The sequence below is a fragment of the Artibeus jamaicensis genome, unplaced genomic scaffold (genome assembly GCF_021234435.1).
Source record: "Artibeus jamaicensis isolate MK-2021 breed Jamaican fruit bat unplaced genomic scaffold, CSHL_Jam_final scaffold_537, whole genome shotgun sequence".
Lineage (NCBI taxonomy): Eukaryota > Metazoa > Chordata > Mammalia > Chiroptera > Phyllostomidae > Artibeus > Artibeus jamaicensis.
Window position 1 is genome coordinate 46037949 of NW_026522047.1, and position 15094 is coordinate 46053042.

Below are 15094 nucleotides of genomic sequence, written 5' to 3' on the forward strand. Positions count from 1 at the left end.
CATTTCAGTGTCTGCATTTCTAAACAAGGGCCACAGTCCTGTGTGTGGGCTTACAGATTTATCGCCAAGCCCTTGACCCTTAGAGGATATATGACCCTCTTGCTCCATTGTGGCTTGGCCTGATCACCTTCTTGTTCGTGCTTACTTGCTCCATCTGAAATCTAAATCAGGATTCCTTGCACATAGCTGTGCCCTCGCCTTCACAAAGAGCTGCATCCACTACCTGGGCAGCCCCAGGACTGGAAAAAATTCTGTTTATGCAAACATTCCAAGCTGGGTCAGCTTCCAGTTCGCCAAAAGAGGCTATTTCAGCGGAGCGAGAGTTCTCCCGCGGGCTGTCACTCAGGCTTGGGGCCTGTCCAATTAAGAGCGCGCTGGAGCGGGTGGGCGGGGCAACGCACCGGAATGGCTCGCATATCCCTGTGGCTGCAGAAGTGCTCGGGATCCAGCGTCGCCCGCTCTCCGCCGGCCCGAGAGGGTCTCCTGCGGCGTCTGTCGCGCTGTAACCTATCTTGGGAGTCGTAGGGAGAACTCAGGAAGACCCAGGAAACCTAGAAATGGTGAGTGCCCAGGGCCAGTGGGAGATGGGAGGAGGGGCTAGTTGGAACCGGTTGGAACCGGCGGTGGAGGGACTCCCTCCACCACGCCCCCCCCTCCCCGCGGTCACCTCGGAGTCATGAGGCCCCAAGTCCCATGGGTCCCTGCTTGGACTCCGTCCCCTCTACCTCGCAAGGTAGGCGCTGGGCCAGCAGGGGCACCCAGGCGTCCTGCCCCGTCTCTGTGCGCGACTTCAGCCCCGGAGCTTCTCTGGGTAGCTCTGCTCTCCGCAGCCCCGCGTCTTCCCAGATGGTGCGGTGACACGGGAGGGTCATCAGAGGACAATTGTAATTTGGTCTCCGGGGATCACTTCTGGGAGGAGCCGTGGTCAATGGGGTCCCCAGTGTGCGGGAAAATGGGGGACTATAATAAATTTAACCGAAAGTACTTAACAGGGTGATCAAATCATAAATTCCAAACTAGACAGGCCATGGTCACGCCCCAGGCACACAACTTTACATTTATCTTTGTCTTAAGCAAGCCCCCTGCATGGTTCTGGTGCATTTAGGTTAGCATACCTTCGAAACGCCTCTTTTTCAGACATCTTGGAAACATAACCACATTCAGGGGACCACATAATCTTTTTCAGTATCCTGTCATTCAGTCTCCACCTTGCTTCTCCCACAGTCATGTAATAATCTTCCTTAGGTTCCCTCCTTAATTGCCTCTAACCTCGCTCTTTCTGGGGCAAGTCCCTACATTTTAAAGATTTATTTCTTTATGTCTATAGGTTTTTTTACATGGGAGGAAAGCGGAGAACAACCACAAGGAAAACTTGAAATCCTTGACATCGGGTTGCTTGAAATCCCCAGGACCTTCCCTGGGCACATACATCCTATGAGAAGTTCTTTGGGTGGAGGTTGCTCTTTGGAAACTTTCCTGGTTGATCTCTCCCGTCAGCACCGCTAGTTCCGTGGGTCTCTCACCTTGAGAAGATCAATAGGAATAAAAAATATTTAATCAGTAGAGCTTGAAATATAAAATAGTTTTAAACAGGCAGGAAAGGGGTGAATTTCAGAAAAAAAATATTCCATGATTACATTCCATTTGTATAGAATTCTTCTTTCACTCTTTAGTCCCCTAAGAATGTGTAGGAAGGATCGAGGTCTTTTTTCTTTTAACTTTTGGGTGTTTTCAAATTAAATTGCAGAGTTTAGACTTGCAGAGAAGAAATGTTTAAGTATGATTAATTATTTACAAACCAATTATTTTCCCTGGAAATACAGTTAACTGATATTTTCCTGAAAATATTAGGTGTTAGAAGTTTTCTAATTGACCTAGTAAAAGATTCTTACAGTTTTCTTCCTTTTTTTCCACATAAGGGTGGGTTTTTGGGACTTTGGAGGATTTTTAAAACTGTGGGCTTTTGTTGTTTAAAATATCAAAAGTTGTCCAAACCAACTCTGGTGGGGGTCAGAGGCCTGTGGTCAGTGACTCAAGATAAAGGCTTCTGCCCCTGCACAGGGAAGTACACGAAGGCCTGGTTGTTCCTGAGGAGCCTCCCCCTGCAGGTGTCCCACCTGCTCACACCCCCCATGGCAGGAGCCTGTACCCTGAGAAGCTGCAGCCCTGGAAAGCTGGGGCCCAAGTGCATGTGGGGTCGAGGGTGGTGGGGAGGGTGATCATGCCCTCTTTGAGGTTATAGTTTCTTAGGCCAAGACATTTTTAGACTTGAAGTTTGAGTTTTGCATCCAGTGTTGCTGTCCTCGGGTGTAATTTTTGCACACTGAGAAAGTGTGAAGATCAGGGGTTCTAACTCCAGGACAAAGGTTTGAAGGATTGGGGAAGAATTTGGTTCAGGACCTGAAACTGAGTCAGGCTTCGAGTTCCCTCGCTGTGAGAGAGGATGCCTGGGGGAGGGAGCGCTTCCATGCTTTGGAGAGAGGGAAGAGTGCGGAGCTCCCAGAACTCACTCCTGGGGCTGCTCCCGTGTCCATGTCCAGACTCTCCTTGCCATGCTGGGGGTTCTGTCTCAGAAAGGGGTGTCGGCACCAGACTCCAAGTTTGTGATTATGTTCCACTTTCTCAGTGTGAGCTTTTCTTCACTGTAGGGAAGCAGGCTGCTTCTCTGTTTTGATTCCAGTATCGCTGTGTCTTTTCATTGCATTGTTTTTTCTCTCGAATATTGTGGCCCTTTGGCTCTCATTCCCATTAGCACTTGGACTTTAAAATACAACTGCATTGAGGGAAATGATGTGAATAAGGCAAGACTGATTGGCAAATAAAAAAAATTGCATTTTCATTCTGGTAAGAGAACATGACTATATGAGATGGGTGTTTTTAAGTTCTCAGGGGCGTTTTTCATTTTTAGGTCAGTTTTGTGTGTGCCTGTCCTGAGAGAATTGTGACATGTAAAAGGCTACACTATTCCTGAAGTAAATAAACTCCTGTTTTAAAGGATGGAAGGAAAACAAGTATTGAATTTTGATTTTCATTGATATGAAGAAACACATCAAAGCTTATGTAAATTTTTGAAATTTCAAGTATAGATTTAAGTTGCAAACCCCTAATGCATAAATATCCAGAGTGTGAAATATAGTGGATGGAAAAGTATTATAATTCCCTTTGGGTTTGTTTTTCTTTAAATTTTATTCATTCATCTTTAGAGGGGAAGGGAAGGAGAGAGGGAGAGGAATATCAGTGTATGGTTGCCTCTCATGCATCCCCTGCTGGGAACTGGCCTGCAACCCAGGCATGTGCCCTGACTGGGAATCGAACTGGCAACTTTTTGGTTGGCAGGCCAGCGCTCAATTCACTGAGCCACACTGACCAGGGCTGAAATAGATTTTTTTTTAGTAAAGGCCATATTAAGAACAAAATATTTAGGATATTTTTCTAAATGCCAAGTTTACTTTCTCTTTTCCAATTTTGGTGACACCAAGTTACCTTGTGACCTAAATGCCCCAGTTTGTTTCAAGTTTTTTAGCTTTTGTGAATTTGGGAATGACAACTTCTAAGTTAATTAAATGTCAGACCAAAAACTGTCAGTCTCCTGCTCTAATTTTTTTCCCTGCTCTCATTCTTAATTTTATTCTTTTATTGATTTTAAAGAGCGGAGAAGGGAGGGAGAAAGAGAGGGAGAGAAACATATGTGTGACAGAGAAACATTGATCGGCTGCCTCCTGCATGCACCCTGACCCAGGACAGAACCAACAACCCAGGCAGGTGCCCTGAGCAGGAATCGAACTGACCTTTCAGGTCTGTGGGACACTGCCCACTCCACTGAACCACATGAGCCAGGGCAACCTTCTCTAATTCTTGATGATTGATTGCTGACAGCTCTAGAGCCTCATTCCCACCTCTTCCCCTTGTGCCCCACATCTGCACAAGGTGATAAGAAAGCCTCAGCGCACCCTCCCTGTGGCAGCAAGTGACTGAATCCTCACAAGCTGCTTCCCTCACGTGCGAACTTTTACCCCAGCTCACCCTGTAACCTCGGAAAAGAACATGTCCCTGCTCTTCTCTCACAGGCTATTCAGTGCCCTCTTGAGAGGCCTGCCTTACTCACACTACCCAGACACCTCACTTGTGACAGTAATAAACCCTTCATACCCTACAGGTTGGGTTGTGCTGTCATCCATGGAGGGATCCCATGCTCCAGGGTTGAGCTATGCTGTTCCTTGTCTCCACTGGGAACTTGGGAATGACAGAAGGGAAGGCAGCCCCCAGAGTGGCTGGTCAGGAAATACTTCCAATTGGGGAATGGATGCCAAATGCTCTTTTGGAGGAAACCACTGCTGCACCCTTAACATATTTTATAATCATGAGCAAGTTCACATGACACCATGGTGGATGTCAGTGACCTCCCTTGCACCCTAAACCTCTTAACCTGATCCTCAGTGTCAGTAGCACCCAGGAAAGACTTTATGATTGTGCTGGGAGGAGCTCTTCTGCCATATTTTTATTTCAGCGTGTGCCTGTGCGTGCCAGAAATTGGCTGGAAGCAGCCCTGAGGTGCATGCCTGTAGGGATTTTGTTGTGTAAGTAGTCTTGCCTTCTACTTTGTGTCAGCTCTAAGTCTGAAGTAACTTTTTAGACCATCAGATTGGACAGAAAGAGAAAGGAAAACTGAGTCTATGGAAAATATTCCACAAGGTAAGAGCAGTGCTTCTCCACAAGGATATTTCCATGCAGCCAGCTGCCTGCGGTTCCTTCTCATGTCCTGGAGGAATTTAGCACAATAGCCAGCTGGGCTTTGTTACAAGTTGGATTTCCATAGGCCTCCTGGACACTCATGTTTGGGATGGGACTAGAACAAAAGGCTTGTAGATCTTCACTGTGGTTTTATTCACTAAAATCTCCTTGCAGATGTTAACATCTGCCATGAAGTGCTATAAATGGTGGCTATGAGGAAGGAGATGAGACTATTTTTTCATAAAGAATTGATGATCTTACAATGATAATATTTGTTTCATTTGAATAGCAGTCTAGTTATTTGCAACATTCTCTGAACCCTGCCATTAGAAAAAAAGTAAGGTGTAATGCAGTTAGAGTAACAGTGTGTAAACAATTTCCACGTATTCATGATGGTGTTAAATGCATGACGAAGCAAGTGTGGACAGAGACTTTCTTATAATTAAGTCATAGAATACATGTTAGGAGACAATAGAATCACTTGTAACCTTTCTATAAATGGGGTCTAGGTGTCCAGTGCAGTCATTCTCACATATCTTACTCTACACATATTTTGGGTCTTTAGGACTCGGTGGCCTTTGAGGATGTGGCTGTGAACTTCAGCCTGGAGGAGTGGGCTTTACTGGATTCTCCACAGAAGAAGCTCTACAGAGATGTGATGCAGGAAACCTTCAGGAACCTGGCCTCAGTCAGTAAGGGTGACAAGTTACCTCCACCTTGTTAATCAGAGGAGAGAAACAGGTGTTTCTTGGCCAACATTGTTCTCAGATGTGGGATGTGGGAAGGGAGGACACTGGTAAATAAACTGGGTGTGCTCACAGCTCATTGTAGAACTAGAATCTAATAATTTTTTTTACCAATCATTAGATGAGTAAAGTTTCTAACAGTTTGGAATCAAATTTCTGGGTCTGTATTTTAGGAAAGAAATGGGAAGATCATGGCATTGAAGATCAGTACAAGCGTCAGGGGAGAAGACAAAGGTGAGTCACACTCACAACAGAAAGCACTGTCTTGTTTTAGAAAACTGTTATGCTACCAGATTTAAAAAGAAGCAACCAGAATAACTTCTGCTTCAAACTTATTACCTATCAGAAAATTTCCACCTAATTTCTTATCATGACAGATTTGTTCAGTGTTTGAAAAATAATTTAAATGGAAAGAGTGTTAATAAACCCTTAAGATGAATATCACTATTTCGATGGTAGCAAAGGCAAACTCCTCTTGCAAAGCATTCAGTACATTAATTAAGTTTCTAATCATTCAGACAAGGCGAAAACCTATGTTTTTGCTATAAATCATGAAAGTACAGTTCAAATATGGTACTAATAACTTTAAAATCATTAATGAAAAATATTAGTAATGTGCTTCTCAATTTTTACAGAAATCCAATGTTAGAGAGACTGTGTGGAGGGAAAAGAAGTAGTCAATGTGGGGAAAACGTCAGCCTTTTTCCAGATCTCCGTCTGCAGAAGAAAACTCTTCTGGGAGGAAAACTGTGGGAACACTGCATGTGTGGGAAAGCCATCTTGCACCAGTCATCCCATAATGGGCCCGTCAGATGTCACCCAGGACGCACACTGTGTGATTATCAAAGTTACAGAGACAAACTATGTAATTATGATGCATTTGGGAGAGCCTCCAGTTATCTCCAGTGTGTTGACAAACATGAAAGAAATCACAATGGAGAAAAGGCCTATAAATGTAAGGAATGTGAGAAAACCTTTAGTTCTTCAAATTCACTTCAAATACATGAAAGGTCCCACACTGGAGAAAAACCATATAAATGTAAAGAATGTAGCAAAGCATTTAGTTGTCTCAGTTCTCTTCGACGTCATGAAAAAGTCCACACTGGAGAGAAACCCTATGAATGTAAGGAGTGTGGAAAAACATTCAGGTATTATCAAAACTATCGAAGACATGAAAGTAAGTTTACTGGAGAGAAGCCCTATGAATGTAAAGAGTGTGGAAGAGCCTTCATATGTTATCAGAGTTTTAGAAGGCATGAAAGAAATCACAGAGAAGTGAAGCCATATGTATGTAAGCAGTGTGGTAAAACATTTAGTTGTCTTCGTTATCTTCGAAAGCATGAGAGAAATCACACTGGAAAGAAACCTTATGAATGTAAGAACTGTAGTAAAGCATTTAGGTATCCCAGTGATCTTCAAAAACACGAAAGAAATCACACTGGAGAGAAGCCCTTTGTATGTCTGGAGTGTGGGAAAGCCTACAGAGATCCCAGTTCCTTACAAACGCATCAAAGAACTCATATTGGAGAGAAACCTTATGAATGCAAAGAATGTGGGAAAGCTTTCAGTTCTCATCAATGTGTCCAAATACATGAAAGAAATCACACTGGAGAGAAACCCTATGAATGTAAAATATGTAGCAAAACATTTGGTTATCCCAGTTCTCTTCGATACCACAAAAGGACGCACACTGGGGAGAAATCCTATGAATGTAAGGAATGTGGAAAAGCCTATAGATACCTCAGTTCCTTAAGAATACACCAAAGGATTCATACTGGAGAGAAACCTTATGAATGTAAGGAGTGTGGAAAATCCTACAGATGTTATCAAAGTTTCCAAACACATGAAAGTAATCACACTGGGGAGAAGCCATATGTATGTAAAAAATGTAGTAAAGCATTTAGTTGTCTCCATTATCTTAGAAAACATGAAATAAACCACACTGGAAAGAAACCCTATAAATGTAAGAACTGCAATAAGGCATTTAGGTATCCCAGTGACCTTCAGAAACATGAAAGAAATCACACCGGAGAGAAGCCCTTTGAATGTAAGGAGTGTGGGAAAGCCTACAGAGATCTCAGTTCCTTGCAAACACATGAAAAAACTCACACTGCAGACAAACCCTATGAATGTAAGGAATGTGGGAAAGCCTTCAGGTGGTATAGAAATTTCCAAACACATGAGAGAACTCACACTGGAGAGAAGCCGTGTGTGTGTAAAATGTGTGGTAAAGCCTTCACTTGTCTCCGTTATCTTAGAAAACATGAAAGAACTCACACTGGAGAGGACCCCCTATATGTAAGCAATTTGCCAAAGCCTTCATTTATCACACAACCTTTCAAAATGTGAAAGCGCACACTGGAGAAAAACCATATTAATGTGCAGAATTTGGGAAAGGCTTCACTTTTCCCAGTTCCTTTCAAAAGCATAAAAGGACTCACTGGATTAAAAGCTCTAGAATGTAAACAGTTTGAGAAAAGATTTGAATTGGGCCACACTCTTGCACGTGAAAGTTTCCTCTAAAAAAGCAATTAAAATGTAAGTAACATGAGAAAGCTTGATAGAAATTAACCCACATATAATGTGCCAGAAAGTTTTCGATGTGAAAAAAGAGTTCTCATTAATGCTGTAAATATATCATGTTTACTGCACCTTGTTCTTTACTTCGTCATTGGACTGTGGGTTTCTAGTGATGACTTTCAGAAATGAATACTCATAGAGATGATAAAGAGAATCCGTCAACAATAGTATGTGAAATTAATAGTAGTGCTTTTTTCTTAATACACTTAATATTTTCTATCTTGAAGCCTCTTATTAATAGATACATGGATGAATTTAAGTCTGGTTTTTATATGCAGTTAGGTTAAACATCTTTCTATGACATTTTGTTTTGTTTTATGGGGCCACTGAAAAATGACAGTTTGGTGTCAGGGTTTTCCTCATGGCCTGACCACCCTATATATCACTAGCCCATTAGACACATTCTACTTTTCCCTCTGACGAAGCTCCTCTTTTTGGCATGGTAAGTGTAGGAGCCTTTTTCTGTTTTCCATACTGATAATTTCACATATCACAAGTTTAGGAAAGAATATAGTTATATGTGAATTACTTTAATATTTGGACCTTTGCTTTCTTTGGACTGATGTTTAGTGAGTACACTTTGAATTAAGAACAGGGACCTGTGATAGAGGAGCAAAATCAAGAGCTGAAGATTTTCCCTTTTACTGGGTAATGGTAGGACCTTGATTTTTCGAGACTGCAGCTCCTTTATGGTCTGCGTTAAAATTCCTTAGTAGCCTCACTTGCCTCAGGTTTGGAAAGCAAAGACGAAGAAGGCAAATATTCCCACAAACAGGCATAGGAGCTTCAAGGACAAAGTCTTCTTGCCTGTTACTTGGATTTTTTGACCTTCCAATCAAGACCATCCTCAAAACCACCACCAACTGCCTGATACCCATTTTCTGAGATGCGTGGTTTTCTACTGATGGCTTCACAACAAAGGCGCATCAGAGTTTGGATGTTTCTGTAAGCCATGTTGTGTCCACCAGGATACTGATTCATACTTCTTGCTCATGTCTGATTCCCCTCTTCTCTAGATTATATCTGTGTAAGATCTAATTTGTAGAGGAAACACCTTATGCACTTAACAGTGATAGCAAGTGTTTTTTTTTATTCAATGTGTTTTCAGTCATGTTCGATTGTATGCAATTAAAAGTATGTGTATTGTCAAATGAACACTTCTGCACTTATTAACTGTTTTCTAAGCCCTTGTATGCTGACATATACTGTGTTTTTTATTTCCTGAGAAGGTATATTAAAATGTTTCCTAATAATTATGAATTCCCAAATAAACTGTGTAATTCTCTTCGTTAATAATTATACTCTATGAGTTAATTTTATTATGCGCATTTATGATCAGGTAGTTTTTCCCCAGGTATATTTTGTTCTTTTTTTTCATAGTTATGGTTTTTTTCATGACACAAATTACCACTCAATCTTAACACCAAAACCCCAAATTATGGTTTTTTCATGTCCTCTTGCCAGTGACCTGTGTGATTGAGGCTGTAGTCAGAGGAGTGTGAGGCGTTGTAATAATAAGAACAATCACAGAGTGCACATGGCTCTGGGTGTAATGTCAAAGGCTGATCAGGACTTCCGTAGGATTTGGCCTGTGATACATGGTATTATGGCTGTTGAAGGCACCAAGACATTTTGTATATTGAATGCCCTGAGGAGGTAAATGAATTATGTTACTGGCGATCATAAACCTCATTTTCTGGAAAGCATTGTAGTGGAACTACGCCTAATCTGTAAGAGGCCCTGGTGAGTCACATTAGTAAGAAGAGGATGTTATTGGCCACTTCCATAATTTGGCACTGTCACCTTTGTCATTTTGTGAGCCACTGTCCTTCATGGTCATCAAGGGCCTTTGGTGAAGGGGTGTGTGATCTTTCCCTGGTGCCATGAGACTTGGCTGCACAGTGGTCGCAGCCCCTGTCCTCTGAAACAGCCTGTGGCCGTGGGACTCCCTCTCGGAGCACTGGTGTGTTTCCTATGGTGCATCACACCATTCACCATAATGTATTTCAGTTAAAATCCATAAATTCACTTCCAGGTGGACTGTGTAGTATTAATATCTCATTTCTAACTCAAATGAGGCCTCTATGTGTAGGTAAGTTGTGAAAGAACACAGACCTGGCAAGGGAGACAGGACCACTGGCCCTGTCTAACTCAAAGACTGTGTCCTTGACACTGACAGTTCAGCATCCCTCATTCCCATGCTCTTTAATAGAGTCATCGTACCCTGTTCAGTACACATAACAGAGGCCCTGTAGGATCTGGATATAGCGACATGAGACAAACATGTTCTAGCAGTCCTGGTGCCTATATTTGGTGGGAAAAAAGAGAGATGGTTAACAAATGGTAAAGCTTTGGTTTATAAGAAGTAAATAAGGGCTATAAAGGAAATGAAAACTGACGTGATGTAATAGGGAGGGTGTGTGTGTGTGTATTTTATAAGAGTAGCAGCCTCAGTCAGTGAGGACGTCATTATTGACCACTTGGAGTTTGACCACACACCTTAAACACTGTTTCAGGAATTGCTTGGTTATGTGTATAAATACAGGGTGGTAATACAGAATGCCCTGCTTTCACTGATCCACAGTAAAGATTCACCATAGAGATAAAGGTACAAACATGGTTTATCTTAATTTACACAGTTGTTACAAATGTGTGTGGGTAACATGTCATGAGTCTGGACATTGTTCTGTGGAACTTGAGACTTCCTATTAATCTGGACCACAGATATTTGTGGTGCCTTTCTGTGTTTCATTCATTTGAAAGGATTTTCACTTGACTTTATTGAATATCTTACAGTATTTGCCATTTTTATGTTGCTGTTGTTCACATTGACACAATGCGTACCCACTCCACCAGAGTCCTCCCAATTGAGGAGGGAGAAAGAGTTACGCTCACCCGCACTGTTCTAGCGCATCCTGAGTTTACTTTATGTGTAGGATGATATCTATGCAAGTCTGCTGTGATTCCCCAGTGGAAACACGATGGAGAGCTGTGGAAGTGTAAAGGCAGTCAGTCATCCAAGGAATAATTGAGGTGCCTTGCAGAGAGAAGATATTGTTTTGAGTCATAATCTTAACTGAATGTGACAGGAGAGAGGGGGACTTTAAAACATCTTTTTCTTGCAAGAAGAGTATTTGGAAGCCTTTTGTTTCATGATCCAGCCCCGTGGCCCATTTACTATTCACATGGCCCATTTGCTGTAGCAGCAGTGAATAACACACTTGTTTGCATATGCTGAGATAATGCTTAGCTTTCCTGCCCTGGCTGGATGACTCAGTTGGAGCATCATACCCTAACCAGAAAGTCGTTGGTTCAATCCCCACTCAGGGAGCCTATAAGAAACAACCAACCTCAGCTTCTCTCTCGCATCAATGTTTCCACCCCTCCCTCCTTCCTTTTTTCTCTCTAAAAAGCAATTAAAAAATGCCCCCTGCTTCTAGGATTCTCTCCTTCATTTTAATCTTGGCTAATATAATTATGATGTGCCTTGGTGTGTTCCTTCTTGGGTCCAACTTCTTTGGGACTCTCTGAGCTTCCTGGATTTCCTGGAAGTCCATTGCCTTTGCCAGATTGGGGAAGTTCTCCTTTAATATTTGTTCAAATAAGTTTTCCACTTGTTGCTGTTCGTCTTCTCCTTCTGGTACCCCTATAATTCGGATTTGGAATGTTTGAAGATGTCCTGGAAGTTCCTAAGCCATGCCTCATTTTTTTGAATTTTTGTTTCTTCATCCTTTTCTGTTTGGTTGTTTTTTTCTTCCTTCTGGTCCACTCCCATGATTTGAGTTCCAGTTTCCTTTCCATCACTATTGGTTTCCTGTGCATTTTCCTTCATTTCAATTAGTTTAGCCTTTATATGTTACTCTAATTTGTGACTACAATCAACCAGTTCTGTGAGCATCCTGATCACCCCCCCTGCCCATGGCAGATGCACTCTGGGTCTGCCATGTAACATCACCTGGACAGCCTATGTACCCTGCATGTCAGTGTTGCATTTTGGGTGTCCCCTTCAAACCCCTCTGGCCTGTCCAACACAAATATGTGCTGTTTTCCTACTGTATGCACTCAGTCATTGTCCTGTCATCCCTGGAGCTGACCTGGGCACATCATTAGTGCCAAGCAGGAAATGTCCAAGACACTCTGGTTACATGTAGTAGACAGACAATGCTTTAGATGATTTCTTGAAAGAAAAGTTTCTGCAGCCATGGTAGCTGATGACCACTTGGCCTTGGACAAATTATTAGCCTCCAGGGAGAGTTCTGTTCCCCTAAAAGGGCTACCTGCTGCGTGTGGGTAGGCTACACTGGCAAGGTGTCACCAATTGCACAACCTATGAGTCAAAAAATTGAAATAAGCATGTTACTGAAATATTTAAACAGAGTTCTGGAACCAGATTAACAGTTTCCCGGATCTTTCCAACACTCTGGGATGACTAGATTCAAATTCTTTTTTAAGGCTTTATTATTTTAATTATAATACTAATATATTGCTTGTGCTTTTCACATGGCTTTTAACTTAATGTTCAAATTTAAATTTACTTATGAGTTTTGGCTCATTCATTGATTGAATCAAGTACTTTTTTTTGAGGGAAACAACCTCTGCAATATTGCTACCACTCAGATCTGACTGAGCCGTGAGGCTGTCTGTGTTCTCTGTATGGCGGATGCTGACATAACCCTTCAGATTTCATAGGCACAAGGTGGTCACTTCCAAGATGGATCTCCCACCACTCCCGGTTGAGTGGAGGGGCGGGCTGGGGCGGGGGTAGAGGATTGAAAAATGTCTATCAAAAATTTTTGTGTACCCAGAACCTTAGATTTGACTTTATATAAAAATTGGGTCTTTTCAGATGTGAGTTAAAGATACGAAGATGAACTCACCCTGGATTTCATGTGGACCTTACATCCAGTGACTGAGTCCTTATGAAAAAAGGGGAAGACAGAGAGACACGAAGGGAAGAAGACCCAGTGAAACGCAGAGGCAGAGACTGGGGCTCGAAGGCTGGTGCCACCGGGGGCTGCTGGGGAAAACCTGCAAATCAATGTACAGCTTTCCAGTCATTCTCACTCAAACTATCAAAACCTAACAGCACCTTGTCTTAAAAATTCTAATTATTACGTGGCTTGTCAGGTGGATGTCCTGAAGATCATTAACCAAGCTGGATGCCATCATCTAAATTTCTCAACCCCCCAACGATCACACCTGAACACCTTCATTTTTCAATGTAACTTACTGAAATCATAGTTTACATCTGGGAATCACTCAGGAATAATTTAAATGCATGAGAGACAAAACCCCAACTAAAACTAACTTAAGATAAAATAATTAAACAGAATGTAAGAAGAGGGAAGAAAAGATTCAAGATTCAATGAGGGGGAAAATCAGCTCACATTAACAGGAGTAGGTATATCCACGCACAGAGGCAAGCACTGTGCAAACGATGGGCAGGTCTCCTGACCATCCCCAGGACCCACCCACTCACTGTTCCCCGGTGGTCTCCAGCCCTGTCAGCTGTTTCTGCGTTGTGACCTCACACGGCTCCACTTCTCAGAACTCCCAGTCTGACATATAAGAACCCTGTCTATACCTGGCTCCTCCTCCGATTCCATACGGGTCCTGTGCTGGATTCTCTTGGAACAGGGAAGGCCATGTGACATCCCCCTAGCCCAGGACCTCTGCTAGAACTGCTCTATCTAAAGTTCTAGGAAGTCCAGAAAATGCCTGGTCACTCTAAACTCTCATTACTCCTTTTCTGTCTTGGCCCAGTGAAAGCATGTTCTTATTCTTGCTCCTGTAATTTGATATTTTTTCCCACCAAATACCTTTGATCACTTGTTGATTGAAAGATTATGATGTGCCCTGTGCTGTGAGCAGGTGAGCAAGTTTCTTGACTCAGGCAGGACCTAGTACCAGGGCCAAGACAATGAGTTCACTGCCAAGGTTCTCTCTGTGTGAAATGTTCCCAGTCTACACTTCCTTCTGAAGAAGCTAAGGTTTGCGCTAAACAAATCACCCTGGTAATTTTTAGAGACAGATAGCAGAAGTGCTAATTAAATTATACTATAATGTCTTATGTCTGAATTGGCCTTTGGCAAAAAATAAAAAACAAAGAGATACAATTTACGTTAGAATGAGATATAAAAGCAAGCTTATTAAAATCATATTTGATGGAATCATATTAATTTACCATTAAAACAATCTCTGTAGCCCTGATGGGAGTGGCTCAGTGGACTGAATGCCAGCCTGCGAACAGAAAGGTGGCTGGTTCGATTCCTGGTCAGGGCACAGGCCTAGGTTGTGGGCCAGGCCCCCAGCTGGAGGCATGCAAGAAGCAACCACACCCTGATATTTCTCTCCCTCTCTTTCCCCTCCCTTCTCCTCTCTCTAAAAATAAGTAAAATCTTTATAAATAAAAATCTTTAAAAAAAAAGCCCCGGCTGGTGTAGCTCAGTGGACTGAGCACGGCCCTGCGAACCAGAGTATCGTGGTTCGATTCCCAGTCAGGGCACATGCCTGGGTTGCAGGCCAGTTCCCAGCAGGGGACTCAGGAGAGGCAACCATACAGTGATATTTCTTTCCTTCTCTCCTTCCCTTCCTCTCTAAAGATAAATAAAATAAAAATCTTAAAAAAAATAAAAATAAGTAAAATCTTTTTAAAAAGTCTCTGTTGAGTAGATATTGCCTTTTCCTGGAGTGTAAGTATTGTAAGAAGAAATCGTAACTGATTAGTCTCAAAGTTACCTCTATAGAGTGTAACGTAAAAGTGAATAAAGACCATGGGAAACAGAGAGTGAGGGGTGTGAGGATAAGATCTCCTTTCCTGTCACATGAAACTGAATCTCTCATCCACAAAACCATCTCCTCTCACATCTTTGTCTTTCGAAAGAGTTTAATAATGTACGGTCTTAATATAACAAAGCATCACAAGAAGCCAGATCAAGGAACAGGACTAACATGGAAGGAAACAGGTACCCTGAGGGCAGTCCTGGTGGACCGCTTCCCCAAAGCCACGCCACTGGACTTTCGGGCACAAACGTCTC

The 15094-nt window shown here is 42.4% G+C and overlaps 1 protein-coding gene across 1 annotated transcript; it reads left to right on the plus strand.

Moving 5' to 3' along the window:
* Positions 1-408: 408 nt before the first annotated feature.
* Positions 409-9315, plus strand: LOC119038875 (zinc finger protein 14-like). The gene is given in 5 exon segments (XM_037131433.2): positions 409-560; positions 5297-5423; positions 5651-5711; positions 6113-7770; positions 7773-9315. Coding segments are annotated over 5 exon segments (1932 nt in total). The 5' UTR covers positions 409-557; the 3' UTR covers positions 7856-9315.
* Positions 9316-15094: the final 5779 nt, after the last annotated feature.